Source organism: Cherax quadricarinatus, chromosome 73 (assembly GCF_038502225.1).
Source record: "Cherax quadricarinatus isolate ZL_2023a chromosome 73, ASM3850222v1, whole genome shotgun sequence".
NCBI lineage: Eukaryota > Metazoa > Arthropoda > Malacostraca > Decapoda > Parastacidae > Cherax > Cherax quadricarinatus.
Window position 1 is genome coordinate 7,718,404 of NC_091364.1, and position 16,950 is coordinate 7,735,353.

A 16,950-nucleotide genomic window follows, 5' to 3' on the forward strand; every position below is an offset into this window, starting at 1 on the left:
AGGTGTAAAAGCTCATCGATGGAGGACGAAGAAGGAACCTCTCTAAAAACAGTTAGGTGTGAGTAAAGGTTCCAATTTGCCCGATCAAATTGCCAGCGTGGGATGCGAAGAGGTGGTGAATATGAAGGGGAAGTAAGAATGATTGGGAAATGATCGCTGTCATGTAAGTCCGGGAGAACAGACCAAGTGAAGTCTAATGCGGTGGAGGAAGAGCAGACTGAGAGATCGATGCAAGAGAGAGTACGAGTCCGAGGATCAAAATGGGTGCGAGTACCTGCATTTAAAACATGGAGGGGGTGGGTGGCAAGAAAAGCCTCTAACTGAATTCCACGGGAATCACAGTGAGACCCCCCCAAGAGGAAATGGTGGGCATTAAAATCACCAAGTAACAGAATCGGTGGCAGTAATGACGAAACAAGAAAGGCAATATCCGGAATAGATAATGCCCGAGAAGGAGAGAGATATAAAGAACAGAGCGTATACCACCTATGCAAGTGGATACGGGCTGCTGTGTAATGCAGCGAAGTATGAACAAATAGCTGATGGTACAGAATATCAGTGTGTAGAAGGGCACTTTCATTAAAGGTCCCATCAGGAAAAGGATCTGAAGAATACAATAAATTATAGCCTGAGATGGGAGAGATAACAGCAGAGTGTAATTCTGGTTCCTGTAAGCAAACACCAACAGGGGAAAACTGGGAGAGTAACATCTGAAGCTCACCCCGATTACCCCTGAGGCCGCATATATTCCACTGTAAATAGGCCATGATTGGCAATGATAAAGATACCTGAAATCCGCAGGTATGGGTTCCTACGGACTAGAGGGGTTAGAAAAGTCCACATGCAGAGGCAGTGGAAAACGTTCAAGCAGCGAAGGAACGGTGCGCTGTGAAGAAAGGAGTTGCGCAGATGGAGGAGAGGAGAGAGAAGGAACAGAGGGTGGATCAGTGTCCATTGATGGTTTGGTCTCTGCAATATATTCAGAGATTGCTTCAAGTGTTTCGGAATTCAGAGACGTCGTATGGAAGACAATATTGGAAATGGTAGGGGGAGGATGAGTAAAGATTGGAACTGTATTGGACTGTACCAAGGTAGGGGGGGGCGAAAGGGTGGAGGGAACTGGAGAAGCGTGGAAGGGGACAGAAGAGGCAGAAACCTGGGAGGTGGCAGAAGAGGAAGAAACCTGGGAGGGAACGGGGGAGGAAGGTACAGTACGAGGAGGAGGGTGAACCTCTACACTTGTAACAGAGCCAGTGAGAGGGGGAGAACCAGGGACAGAGACAGCGAAGGGAAAATAAGGAGGTGGAAGATGGGTAGGAGGTGTTAACGGACCTTTTTTTGACTTTTGAGAAGTAGAGGGACGATTGGGAGGAGGTGTCATACGAGATCTTGTCGCTACTGAGGCTTGTGAGAGAGAACACGAAGAAGCAAGATCAGACTGAGACGTTGAAGTAGGGACGTCTGAGCCGAGGACAGCAAAAGAATTAGCTACAGGAGTGACTATGGGAGAGGTAATCACAGAGGTGGGTGCAGAAGATGGGATACCAGAAGTGGGAGGACGTTTTGACACACGGGAATAAGAAACACGAGGTAGTCTCCCTTGGAGGCGGAGATGAGAAACTGCCATGGCATAAGGGAGACCTTCTGCCTCTTTGAGGTAACGGATTTCCCGCTCGTTTAAGTAGACTTGACAACGGCGAGAGTACGAAGGGTGAGCCTCATGACAATTAAGGCAAGAGGGAGGTCGATTGCAAGACGTATTAGAATGGTCATCGGCACCACAGACTGGGCATTCGGCGATAGATCTGCAATATTTCGCTGGATGGCCAAATCGCCAGCAATTTTTACATTGTTGCGGTGTAGGGATCACCTTTCGAACTTGTAACCGATGTCCTGCTACATAAACTGAGGATGGGAGTTCACGGCTGTCAAAAGTTAAACGAGCCACATTGCTAGGGTATCGTCTCCGCCCGCGGGCAGGAAGAATGTAAGTGTCTACCTTGAGGATTGGGAGATCTTGGAGTTCCAGCTGTTCAAGAATGTCAGTGCCACATGTCTGGAAATTTTGTTGAACTATGGTATGGGGCAGAATGATGGTACCACTACAAGAATTGAGGGAATGATGCTTTTCAATAGTTACAGGAACAGTATTGATATGGGAAAGACGAGAAAGCTCATGAGCCTGGGTAGCATTCTGTACGGTGACGATGCGCGTACCACTCTTAAGAGCATGAAAAGAAATATCTTTACCAACATGGTGTAGGAGTGCCTTGCCAATACTGTGGTCAGAAAGATAGGCAGTAGAGGAAGTCGGTCGTAAAGTGAAGAATTTAGTCCATTGTGCAGTCTGAAACCGAGCGTGGAAAGGTAGTGAAGGACGTGTCGATCCTTTCTGAGAAGAACGAGAAGGTGGAGAAGTATCATCAGCAGGTAATTGTCGTTGTCGTTTAGGAGTTGGTCCGACATGGAACGGGCCGGCGATTCGAAAATTGCCGCACCGTAGAGGGAGAGGCCGGAAGCATAGTCAGAGGAGAGCGAAGGTCAGATAAATTGAAGGAGTCAGTCGAGGCCTCAGTACCTGAAGCGGGTGAGGAAACAGCACCGGCAAGAGGTACAGAGGCATGAGGAGTGTCCGAAGAGTGGTCCAAAGACGGGGCGGGGTCAGAACGGGGTGCGGTATCAAGAAGGGGCCCGGGGGTAGCAGGTTCATGGACTAGGGCTGCCATGGTTAGGTTACTTCTTTCTTTTTGTTTTTAAGAAAAAAAAAGAAAAAAAGAAGGAAAAGAAAATAAAAATAAAAAAAGGAATAAAAAAAAGGGGGGAGCGGGGAGGAATAGTTTCCAGGAGGAATGAAAGGGCCAGAAATCTCCCTCCACGCCCAAGAGGACCTCAGCACCGCAAGTAGCGCAGATGCAGCATGGAACCCGTGCCATACCTTACCCATCATGCCAGTAAACCGGCAATCCGGGATAGCAACCTCACATCTGCCGAGCTACCTCGGTGGACAAAAGAGAGGGCGGCCGGAAATCCACCACAAAGCATACCTCCTTCGGCCACCATCCCCGGAATCCGAAAGGTGGCTTCCAGAGATACACCCGTCGCCCGAGAGACAACCAAAGCCACCCTCCGGGATACCGGAGAGGGATCGGGACATCCCCAGGCAATCCAGATTCCACGGCAAACTACGCCACCGCCAAGAACCTCAACGGATTGGGATGGACCCCGGTACCCTTTCCCCTACCTAGGAACTAGCGTGCCTGTGGAGAAAAAAAAAAAAAAAAAAGGAAGGGCAAAAGGGAGGGGTGGGGACGAGGAGGAGGAAAGGAAAAAGGGGAGGATGGGATAGGGAACGGGGGATTGGGGGGTAATTAGGTTCGGTCTGAGGAAGTAGACCGACAGGTCTAATTCCTCAGACCAAGAGCCTCTTCACCACGCCAAGGAGCCCCCCTTGAAGAGGGGCGTTTAGGAGTAGGACCGGAGTTGGTCCGTCGAGAAACGGGCTGGCGATTCGAAAACTGCCATACCATAGAGGGAGAGGCCGGAAGCATAGTCAGAGGAGAGCGGAGGTCAGACAAATCAAAGGAGTCAGTTGAAGCCCCGGTACCTGAAGCGGGTGAGGAAACAGCACCAGCAAGAGGTACAGGGGCATCAGGAGTGTCCGAAGAGTGGTCTAAAAACAAGGCAGGGTCAGAATGGGGTGTGGTATCAAGAAGGGGCCCGGGGGTAGTGGGTTCATGGATTGGGTTCTCCATGGTTAGGTTACTCCTTTGCTTTTTGTTTTTAAGAAAAAAAAAAAGAAAAGAAAATAAAAATAAAAAAAAGAATAAAAAAAAGGGGGGAGCAGGGAGGAATAGTTCGCAGGAGGAATGAAAGGGCCGGAAATCTCCCTCCGCGCCCAAGAGGACCTCAGCACCGCTAGTAGCGCAGGTGTAGCATGGAACCCGTGCCATACCCTACCCTTCATGTAAGTAAACCAGCAATCCGGGATAGCAACCTCACATCTGCCGAGCTACCTCGGTGGACAAAAGAGAGGGTGGCCGGATATCCGCCACAAAGCATACCTCCTTTGGCCACCACCCCCGGAATCCGAAAGGTGGCTTCCAGAGATACACCCGTCGCCCGAAAGACACCCAAAGCTACACTCTGGGATACCGGAGAGGGATCGGGACATCCCCAGGCGATCCAGATTCCACGGCAAACTACGCCACCGCCAAGAACCTCAACGGAATGGGATGGACCCCGGTATCCTTTCCCCTACCTAGGAACTGGCGCGCCTGTGGGAGAAATCCCAAAGGCCAAAAAGAGGAAGGGCAAAAGGGAGGGGTGGGGAGGAAGAGGAGGAAAGAAAAAAGGGGAGGATGGGAAGGATGGGATAGGGAAGGGGGGATTGGGGGGTAATTAGGTTCGGTCTGAGGAAGGAGACCGACAGGTCTAATTCCTCAGACCAAGAGCCTCTTCATCACAACAAGGAGCCCCCCTTGAAGAGGTGCAAACTCAGAGCAAGGGATTATTGTACGTGGCTGTTATCACAGTGATTAGATTTTTGTCTCATTGTTTGTGCCTTACTATAATAATCAAAAATAAAAACATTACCAGGAAAAAGAATGAATTTCTAGGATAAAGTATAGTACTCTTCATCAACAGGCCCATGGTTTATCCAAGTCCCTTTAGATAAAAGTAAAGCTATGTCAATGCAATTACTCATCCAGTTACCCCCGATAGTGACATGTGCATCATTGCAGTGCTATGCTAGGGTCTTATTATAGGGCTTTATTATGGTTTTGTCACTATATATCAAAATCTATAAATCTGCCTGCCAATCCAAGTGTATACATGTATATTGAAAACACTGTATATTAATTTCTTTAGCAGCTATATTTTATAAACCAAGCAAAACTGATGCAAGTAGCTTTAAACCTGGAGACTTTACAATGATAAATGAGAAGCCTGCAAAATAGAAAATATATGTAAGACTGTACAAGATTATTAATAACAGTTTTCACCTCATACTCTATAGGAGGTAATAAAATTAAAAGTTCTCATAAAATGTTTTTGTTTTATTTATCTTATAATCTGTAAGATTGACACAACTGGAGCATTAAAAGATAAAACCAGCTAAACCACAAAGAAAGTTGCAAGTGCAGGAAGCATCTCTCTTACAAGGCAGACCTCAACACTCACAAGAAACCAAGACGACCTTTCTCTATTGTACCCTTGTAATGTCATAGATCAATCTTCTCTCCAATGTATTTCTTACATGTCAATTTTCTTTATGATTTAGCCTATGCATGTGTAGGTATTGGGGCAAAATAGACCATAATAACAAATATCTTTTAAACTGTGTTTGTAACAGCCTGCTGTTTATATATAAAACTGCAGTCATAACATCCTTGAGCATGGTACTATGTCTCAAGACCTTCACTTGCATATTACTTGTAAATCATTAGATTTATAAAAATAACACTGAGACAATACAGTTACAATAATGTGTGTAATATCTGTGAAAGAGACTAACAGTTTTATGTATAATCTAAATTCAATTGGGGATTTTCTTACAATTAACAGGGAAATATGTTGTTAAGTTGCTGCTAAGCACGCCTGACATTAACTTTCAACTGCTTTATAAGATGATACATCTAGCTACTATCATTCATAGTTATGGTCATTTGTTCATAAGAGTTATATTAAAGACAGCCTTAAATCTAACTGTTTACAAAGAATTCAATTCATGTGCTACTATACTTCAGTTAATATTTCTGTATGAAATGTACTGTATATCCATGTACATCCTGTTGCATTACTATCGTACTGTAGTTTATGTTATGCATGTACATAACATGTACATAACTGTACTCTTAACAAACATGCTACTAAGCCTGCTATCTGCAACAGAAGGATACTGCCAATGAGTTGTACCATTAAAAAAAAAAAAAATTAACCGATTTAAAAAATGTATAATACAAAATAGCACAAACTTAAGCTAATAATGGCAAAAATATATAATACGTAATTACAATAATAAATAAATAAAATTATATAATATATAAATATATATACTGTATATATATATATATATATATATATATATATATATATATATATATATATATATATATATATATATATATATATTTATTTATTTATTTATTTATTTTTTTGTTTTCATCCACAGTCAAGTCAAAAATCTTCTCAGGCACTTGTGTACCAGGAATGACAGTAAATGTATGTGAACACAAAATTTTGCTTTATGGGATTATCAGCAGTGTTTTGACTGGTAGAGCTGCCTGGTTGCTTTGTATGAACCATAACAACTTTAGGTTTTGTAACACTAGTCACTGTATTATTATTATGGTAGGGTGCTAAGTCCTGTTTGGCTACAGACCTGTCATGAGACCTGATCAATCTCATGCCAGTCTGCAGCTACAAATGACTACAATGACAAGTCTTACAAAACCTAAAGCTTTTATCTCCTGTATAAAACAAGCAGACAACTCCACCAGTCAGATTAATGCTAATAATCCCATAACTGTGTATGAACTGGCAGAATGCACTCAAGTGATACACTTGAATAACAAATGAGTTCAAAGAATACCCTAATATAATATTTCTTAACATGGTGGTGGTTTATTTGTCAGAAAACAAAGTGCCTCTTGACATGGGCCTTTGTTAGATGACGACCCATTCAGTGATTCAGGAACCACTGTCATGTTGGTGCTGGGTATCAGTCATTAATAACTGCTGGCTTACCATGCTATATACCAGTGGTAAAGCATCCAATGGTGTGTTCTAATTATATTTTCCACCCCATTTAAAAAGCAAAGATAATATTGTAATATCTTTCATTTATATATATATATATATATATATATATATATATATATATATATATATATATATATATATATATATATATATATATATATATATATAAAATTTAAATATATAAATTATTACATTATCAACTACTCAGCTTTGGCCCCACCTTAGACACCAGTTATCTCATAATTTATTGAGATAATTTTTTTCAGCATTATATTGTCAGTAGTTTACATAAACTGTTAATGAAATCCAAACATTTTAAAATGACTAAGCAATAATGAAAACTTCTAGGAATTCTGGTGACATAACTAAAATTGATACAAGAGTAGAAATTTATAGTGATACACCACCAAAATTATGCCTTATATCAGAAATATCTCTTAGAACACTTTGACTTTTCATATATGTTGAAAACAAATCATGCAAAGTCTTTAAAATTCTAAACAAGTTGTAGAAAGGTTATAAACTTACCACAATAACACATAACCTAGATGACTTGGCTAATGGTTTAATATTAGTGTGTGCTTAAGGTTCCCAGTGCCACACACAGTAGCGTCTAAACATTCATGTTGCACAACTAATAATTCTGTGTAAAAATTGTCATCTACAGACACTTTGGAAGAGTATTTAAGGACATGACTAAGGCTATGTCACTGTAAGACTAACATCTATATACTATCATCCACTCTTGATTGTGGAGATTGTGTACTAGCTAAATCTTTATATAGAATCACAATTAATACAATGTGGAAGATCAGGGAAATTCTAGCATAGACTAAATTATCAAAACACAAATAGCAATCAATATATATATGTACTGTTTTACAGATTTACAGTACAGTATATGCATAATCCAAGAAAATTCTTTGGAAGCTTCAAGTACACAAAACCAGCACTTCCAGTGGAAATGATCATCATCTGATATGTTGATAAGGTACCCTCTAAGATATAATACACCAATACAAAATAGAATCACCACACTTAGACTGTTATTTTTCTGATTTGGTTTGGCATAATAGGCCATTCAACTATATACATAATATCAACACCAAGAACATACAGTACTACACACACACACACAGACTATTATGGCTTCAATAAGGAAGAAGTGCACATGAAATGGAACAATTCACAGAAGCCTGGCAATCACAGATGACAGAATGGCTGTGAATATTACACCATACTTTGCAAGAGGAAGAACACATCAATATATTTACCAAGTGAACAATATATACAGTAATACAAGCACAAGGTAGAGGAGAAGGGCCAGTTCCTCCATGTCACAAAAGGCTGAGAAACTCTTCTCAGTCACTCGTTTGTGCTTGATAACAAGTGCCTCGTCCAGAGCAAAGCTAAAATCATCTGATTTTTAAGTACACAGTACACACTATTTCATACACATGTACTTTGATAAACTACAATTATGCTCTCATAATTCAAATTTGTGTTGGTGTAACAGTTTTGAAGTGGTACTCATCAGTAACAAATCAGAAATATATGAATTATGAAAGCATAATGTAAATAGTTTGGACAAACCTTACTGCTCAGGGTAGTCTGTACCTAAGTTTCTGAAATCTGTTCAAGTAATAAAATATTAATGCTTCTCACCATATTCAATATAAAGAATAATGAAATCTAGACTATCAATACTATCAGTCATAAAATTATAACCAGCTTGATTACACCAGACACATTGTATATAAAAATACACCAAGTAATTTATTTAAAAGATTTCCTGAAAGGCAGTACGCTAGCTACTCTTTCTTAGCTATAGAGCACTACTTAAAACCTAATAAATGGTCAGTCTTTCTCCTATTGCTAACACTTATTTTTCTTAGGAAATATTTTTATACTGTAGACCACTTGATGGGTGACAACTTCAGGTCCTGTAGTATTAATGAGTTGTCATACCTGTGACATACCTATGACTGGTTGTAAGGATTCTTGTACCCTCGCAGTCTGGCCTGAGGCCATGCATCCTTATGACTGCCTGATCAATCAAGCAGTTGTTGCCAGTGGTCCACGGTCACCTCTTTCTGTCATTATTTTGTTGCAACTTCATATACACTAAAATACTAATAATGGGGTGATCTTAAATACATACCATATTTAAATCTTGATTTTTGCACTGTAAGCAAGTCAGAATTTTTTCCACCGAAAGTCACTCATGATTTTTCCACTGCATGGAATACCATAACTTTTCTACTTTCAGCAGTCAAACACGTAAAGTTCCTCAATAATTATGCCGAGTTCAGTATGTATTGTTAATGGGTCTTGTGTGTTCTGAAACCGCTTTAGGATTATCGTATATGCATCAACCTAGCTTGCATACAATAAAAGATCAATGTGACCAAAATATAATAACATACATAGAAAAACCAGGTTCCTAGCAACCACAGGAATGATTAGGAAATAAACCCCCACCTAGAAGAGTGGTATACCATGAACAGCCAACCTAGCTTCATCCAAGTTCACAAACATATGAATAAACTAGCAAACAGAGAGAGTAGGATGCAGTTTCCGTGTAGGTTTTTCAATATTTCCAATAGTATATCTCTACGACATAATGCAGGATTGAAAGTATTGTTGACAAGTACGGCATAAAGACACTAAGTGCACAGGTACTATTTTATAACGTTTCACTCGGCACAGCTCTACAGAGCTCTATACAGAGTTGATCATCATCTATAATATAGTTTTGCTCTGCACCAAGCATCTTTCTACTCTACAATATATATCAGCTACAAGATTCATCAATAGTATGCTATACCAATAGAAAAAATTTCCAAATACCTAATCTGTCCTAATATTTTAGGATCTAAGTTTTACTAAATTATTTGGTTTGTTTCCTAAAATAAATGATATTTTATCTAGTTTTAGAATCGAGTTAATATATTTCATAAACTAGCTTCTAAAATGAGCTAATATACGTACTTTACAAACTAGTTTCATTATTCTTACCATTTTGATAATGAAGTATTGAAATTAACATATCATTTGTTTCGAGTGTACATACAAAATGTAATCTTTGTATTCTGAAATGTTTCTGTAGCAAATGCATGAGAATTCATAATACTAAGAACAATACATAAACTTTACAAAAGTTAGGAAGCCTGTGTTAACTGTAAACCTTGTTTAAACCCTAGAATATTTTGACCTGTTGTTTCTACCTGGGCTCAATCAAGTCTCATGGACAGTGTTAATATAAAAATCTATCAAAATATACCAGAGTTTGGTGGACACTTTAATGTTACTCAGGCCTCCAAACAGTCAGGGACATAACTTCTATAGTAAGACTGACAAACTTTACCAATAGCGATGACCACATCATTAAGTGTGTCAAGTGGTAACTTCACAATTGCTAATGATATTCAACAAATATCATTTAAATAATTGAACTTATCAAGGTTTTACTGTTGCTCTCATTCATCCTCTCACTTTCTTTTTCTTCTCTCTTTCTCTCACTCACACACTCTCACTCACACACTCTCACTCACACACTCTCACTCACACACTCTCACTCACACACTCTCACTCACACACTCTCACTCACACACTCACTCACACACTCTCACTCACACACTCTCACTCACTCACTCTCACTCACTCTCACTCACTCACTCTCACTCACTCACTCTCACTCACTCACTCTCACTCACTCACTCTCACTCACTCTCTCTCTCTCACTCTTTCACTCTCACTCTCTCTCTCTCACTCTCACCCACTCTCACTCACTCTCTCACTCACTCTCTCACTCACTCTCTCACTCACTCTCTCACTCACTCTCACTCACTCACTCTCACTCACTCACTCTCACTCACTCTCACTCACTCTCTCTCATTCACTCATTCACTCCCTCACTCTCACTTCCATTTGCTCTCTCATTCATTCCACTTTATTCTCATTTGCTCTAACTCTTTTGTTCACTAAGTCAATTGTTCTTTCCTTCACTCTCTCTCTCAGATAAATTACATTACTTAAAACAGTCACGTACACAATTTATAAAAGTCATTCTTAAAGTTGAAAAAAAAAATCACAAAATACAATTCATAATTCTAGAAACTTTTCAGTTGCTTGAATCTTAAAATTAGTCTGCATTAAAAAGTGTGGAATGTTACGTCTCCAATGCTGGCACATCCCACTCATCATGGAGCAAGAATATTGTCCCTACAGGTAGAGTTATTACTGAGGGTGTTAACATGCCTATGCCACAGCACTACACAACCACTGTTCATGGTGCTGACCACCATCATTGCTGAGAGGCACCACACTACTATCACCGAGTATCAGATGACCTTTGCTGATGGTACCACTAAACTCAGTGCTGAAGGTGCCATCTCTCCACTTTTTAAATTATCGAACCAACACTGCTGATGGTGCCAAAAGAAAAAAAAAATAAGTTTTGAGGTTGCTGCCTCACCTCTGCCAAAAATGTTGCACCATCACCACTGAGGGTTTTAAGCCACCATCGCTGATGGTGGAATACATTCAGTGCTGAGAATGCCAAACCACCACTGCTTAAAGTTTGTTACCATTGTAATAGTTATTTAGCCTGGCATAAGGCATTACACCTCCATAACAAGGAGTGTCAACTATAATACTACACAGTTTTATATTAAGGCTTTAAATTACTTGGAATTATAGGATCTTTTGGGTACAATGCAAATACAAAGGGATAGGGATCTATAGAGAAGAATTTTTAACAATTTAACACACTTACTTCTAACAGTTATCATATATGAAGATCACTGCAAAAGTCTTCTCAGTAAACAATTTTAACCATATATATTACTCAATGAAATAACTGATTTTCATTATTTAAGAAAATGACTAATCAGACACGGTGTAACCTGATCAATAATGTCATAATTAAAATCATCACTATTTACACCACACCAAAATCTACAAGTTCAACACCATACGAAAGTCAAGTCTTTATTCCATCCTAACACACTTAAATTGTTAGTGAAAATTTAAAACATCAAAACATCACTTGATCCTCAATCCCCACTACACTTTGACTACAACATATCCTCTAGAACCTATCACTCTGATGTCCTAACTACAGTACAAGTTTAACTATCAAATTTATCTATTCCCATAAAAGACAATTACATAAGTAGTATTTCTGGCACAAAACCATAATCACTCTTTATATATTATCCGACTTCAATGCTAGTACTTGCATATAATTCAGAATAGGAACAAACAGTAAAGGAAGGAGAGGTGCATAAACTCTAGTACACATCTTGGATGGTCGACTTCAATCATGCAGTTCATTACTTGTAACCTTGGGTAAATGAAACCCAGGAACTGCACGCCTTGAGTGTAAGTGAACCATAGTACAATGGAAGATAGTCATCATCTCCCAACAGCTGCTACTATACCTAATGCCTCCCTAGTGTTAAACTTTACTTCAATGACATGAACTAACAACTGGTTAAAATTTAACAGCTATTGTAAACAAGCACTAATAAAGAACCAGTAGCTGGCAGAGATCCAATACTTGGTTAACAATCACTAACTGGTCAAGGATTTACACCAGTTAAGAACTAACAATCTAGAGACCAATGTATATAGAATAAACAACCGTTCAAATTAATGATAATGAATCACTCTGCTGAATTTAGACAACTGTGCATAAAAATATTAATACTGAACAACTACCTGAACTCCCCCATGGAAGAAATATCTAAATTTATCACACTGACTGGGTTCTGCACACCAAGTCCTGTTAAGTGGACCATACTATACGGGCCATGTTGAGTGGGCCATCCTAACTGGGCCATGCTGAATGGGCCACACTAAATGGTTATAATGAGTGAGCTGCATAAATCTGAATCATGTTGGGTGGGCCACAATAGCTGGACCATGCTGAGTGGGACATGTTTACCGAGCCATAATATACAGTGGGCTGCAGCAAATGGGCCATGCTAAATGGACCATCAGATGGGTATGCTGAGTGATCCATACTAAATGAGTCATGATGAGTGGACCACATGAGATGGAGATGTTGAATGGTCCATACTAAATGGGCCATGTTAAGTAGGCCACACTAACTGGGCCTTGTTGAGTGAGCCTTGCTTACCTGGGCCATTTTGAATGGGTCACAATATACGAGCCATATTATGTGGACCGCAATGACTGATCATTGTCTATAATGTAGAAATAATGCTAACTGGCATGCCTACATTTTAAACAATGTATGAGTTATACTAAGAACTTTGTATACTTACTCCTAAATGACAACTAATCCATGGTAAGAGGGAATACTTGGATATAAAAGAAATACATTTTTTTTAAATAATTGATCCAAAGGAAAACATAGCAAACAGGTGAGGACACTGGAAAATTATAATAATTTAGGGTTCAGCCATGGGTGGCCAGCAGCTGACATCCATGGGTGAGGTGGGGCTTAGAATGAGAAGTCTAAACCATATACTGTATATATAAACAATTATGCTAATCGTTGAGGTTAAAAGCAACCACTGATGACCCTAAAACTGCACCAAGATGAACAAAATGACCACTTTAAAGTACGTATATTGAAGTTTTCTATCCCTGACAATGCTATACAAAATTTATTAATGATTGATTTAATATTGATAATAGATTGCCTCTACCAACCTAATGTCTGACACAAAAATGAAAAAACTTTAAATCTACATTAGCACAGGAGAAAATACTTTCTTTTTCTAAAGCTGTGTAATTCTTTCTACTGTCTGTTTACTTGGCACCTCCAAAAAGATGACACACACCTGCTTATACACTCATATCAGACTGTGATGCCTAACATGTAATAACTATCATTGGGCTTACTAAGTACATTAGCTTAACAGACAAGATGCTTATCTAGATGTTAAGTTTGGCAGGTTAGCCAAATGTTGCTCTGTTGGAGTTTAGGGTGTTTGTGGAGGATCTGGTGGTCATATTCACTTTCTGTCATCAAAAAAATGGCTTCGCGGTGATGGCAAGATGAAAGACGTGTGGTGGTATTTAGGCCTCATCGGGGAGGAGCGCCTCATCATGTACAGGATTATAGAATGGATTGATGTAGGTGAACGCGTGGAAAGCATCAGGGTCCAAGTGTTCCATGATCTTTTTATCTGCAGGGGAGAACTCCAGGCGGGCATTGCGGAACACAGGATCAAAGTTCTCACCAAGACGTGGGTTGCTCTGTGGAGAGACCAGGTCATGATCGCTCATGCCAGGTCATTTCAGATATCCAAAACATTAGCTGGAAATTTATTTCCTTTACTTTTGAGCACAATAACCTGCTGCCTTCAGAAGCTACATTATCAAGTGTTTTAAAAATTTTGTTTAAAAGGTTATTTGTAAGAGATTCCTATTCATTTATTCATGTAGTGAATAACTAGTCAATAAAGCTGGAATGTATAACACCAGTAGCAGAGCGAGCGTGTATCAAACAATGCTTCCCCCTATTTAGAGGGAAACTCAATTTAGGGGGGGCCTTAATACTGGTGAAGGGCTCTTGATCCACAGAAACAAAGCTACCCTCTAAGTCCTTGGATCAAACCCTAATTGCCTAACATGCCTCGGGCACTGTATGGCCCCTTCAGTTTAGCACTTCCCCAGGAATATGAAATACAGTGGACCCCCGGTTAACGATATATTTTCACTCCAGAAGTATGTTCAGGTGCCAGTACTGACCGAATTTGTTCCCATAAGGAATATTGTGAAGTAGATTAGTCCATTTCAGACCCCCAAACATACACGTACAAACGCACTTACATAAATACACTTACATAATTGGTCGCATTCGGAGGTGATCGTTATGCAGGGGTCCACTGTATAATAATAGTAAACAAAACCTTAATTTAACATATTAATAGGGGAAGGGGGTCCATTAATGCTGGTTCTCCATTAAATCTATATGAAGTGTGTTTTTCAGGATGGTAGCAATATCAGACAATTGATTTACCCAGTGGACACTAACAATAACAAATAAGTCTGAAATGAATTAATTTTGTACTTCATTTCCTAATGCTATCTGGCCACAGATTTGGTCCATTAAATCCAAAATCCACTAAACTGGAGTCTGCTAAATCAAGATTTTACTGTACTTAGAGTGAAACCTTATGTAATAAAAAGTCTCGCCCTATTGTGTGTTTTTTACATTCTTCCCAAAATAAAATTCAATAAAATATCACTGTGGCACTTACATATTTAATTCACTCACTTTAAAATGTTTATATTCATTCTTAACTTGCAAACCTGTATTAAAAGCCTGCTGAGCTGTAATGAAGGTGAATTTAGAGATACAGTATGCAGAATTATTTTCTATGCCAAAAATTGTGATAATCCACATTGCATTTTTGTTGCAAAAAAATTCTACCGCTTATCTTCAGCATTTCAGTTACGTATTCAAATAATTAATGGGCCTTATTATACTAAACTTGTGTGGGGTCATTTAGTGCTGACAAATCTCAGATGATTCTCATTTTTTAAACATTACTATCTGACAACAGTACAGACAAATTCTAAGACACAATGAGGTTATATTACAAATCAAAATTTCAGACTATGCTCGAAAAATAAAACATTATTATTGGTACGTTTCTTTATCAATCACACAAATTCCAACTAAAGTACACGAGAATTTTTAATCATCTGGTAATATTTCTCAAAATACTCTCTCTAAACTATTTTTTTTTTATATACAATTTATCTCAAATAGGCAAATGCATCCCAGATTGAAAATATTTAAATTACACAAACTCCATTACATTTTTATGTACAAGTATTTCTATCCCAGTTTTAAGTGTTTAAATTTACACAATCATTGCATTCATGCTTAACTAAGAAAGGTTTAGCAATATATATATTCCATATGCAAAATAAATAATTTTCACATTAGTATAATGACCTAAAGTTCTTCTCATGCACAACACTGTCTAATGAAAGTTCTTCCTGTTCTAAGTGGTATTGTATTACACACAACTCTCAGCACTCTGCCTTTGAATCAGCTGTATTTACTAACATTCATTTCATAAATACTGTATCTGAAAAGACTCTTTTATACAATCTCCATTAGCCTACATTAATGTCCTAAATGCAATGAGCATGAGCCTGAAATTCCTCACCTCAATTTTTTATAGTATAATATCTTGAACAACTGAATACAATATACTGAAAACTAGGATAAAAGACCTCACACAAGGCTATACACGCCAAGAAGAGTATGCACTGATAGTTTACTTTAATCCCTATCTTAGAGATTGAAGTATACCTGACAGGTACACAGCTGATATGCAGTCTTAATGAGCCTCAAGTAGTCATTTAAGCTTTAAAGCTAATAAACCAACAAAACCTCAGTAAGATAAACTTTTATTGAAGGCAGCAGTGGTTTTCCTTATCAGGAACTTAAAAAAAAATTCCCATAAAATATCCAGCTAATGCTTTTGGTGCTGTGACCTGGCTATAAATACGAATATATGGAGAATAAAGACTGGTTTAATACAGTCGAGCGCATGTGGGTCTTGGCAGATAAAATCTGGAGGAAATGATGTATTTGAGACAAGTATGAAGACGAAGAAAAGTTGCAAAACAAGGTTTTACTAGGACAATGCTTTGTTCTGTGTAGTGCTTTATCACCTTTTCATACCATGATAAAGTTCTATACAGAGTGAAATGTCTCAGTAAAAATGCATTCTGCAGATAAAGCCTAATATGATCACCTGGATATAGAAGGCAAAGTGACGCGTCCATATACTGGGTACAGTAATGGCCAGCAATAGTATCTTACTGGCAAATGAAGTGATACAAAATATAATGCCCAAGTAGGGCTACACAAAAGAGCAAGTCAATTTTGATAGGTGAAATTACTGAGGAGTGAATAAGACCTTATACAGAACAATGTTTGCACAGCAAAATGAATGTGTACAATGTACATACAGGTTGGGGAGGAAAAACTGGGCAGAAGAGAGGAAGAAGTGGATAGTGGAAAGTGTGTGTAATGGATATAAATCAGTCAATAAATAAAGAGGCAACACTGTGGGATCGGAGCAAGATGAATCACTTCTGAAAAGCTATATCATCAGACAGTGTAAGGTCTGTAATTAAAACAGATGAAAATAAACAAGCTGCAATGTAATTCATTATTCCTGTTAT

At 38.8% G+C, this 16,950-nt stretch overlaps 1 protein-coding gene across 3 annotated transcripts in view; it reads right to left on the bottom strand.

The window, feature by feature from the left end:
- The window catches only part of Pkc53E (Protein C kinase 53E), a 668,331-nt gene that overhangs the window by 47,698 nt on the left and 603,683 nt on the right, over window positions 1-16,950 (bottom strand). For 2 of the 3 annotated variants that reach the window (XM_070100586.1, XM_070100584.1), the window contains exon 14: window positions 5,045-13,995. The exons of the other annotated variant lie outside the window; for it this stretch is intronic. In XM_070100586.1, coding sequence (XP_069956687.1) covers window positions 13,816-13,995 — 180 coding nt within the window. In that variant the 3' untranslated portion in view covers window positions 5,045-13,815. Of the gene's footprint in view, window positions 1-5,044; window positions 13,996-16,950 lie in introns of those variants that run through there. 3 annotated transcript variants of the gene reach the window in all.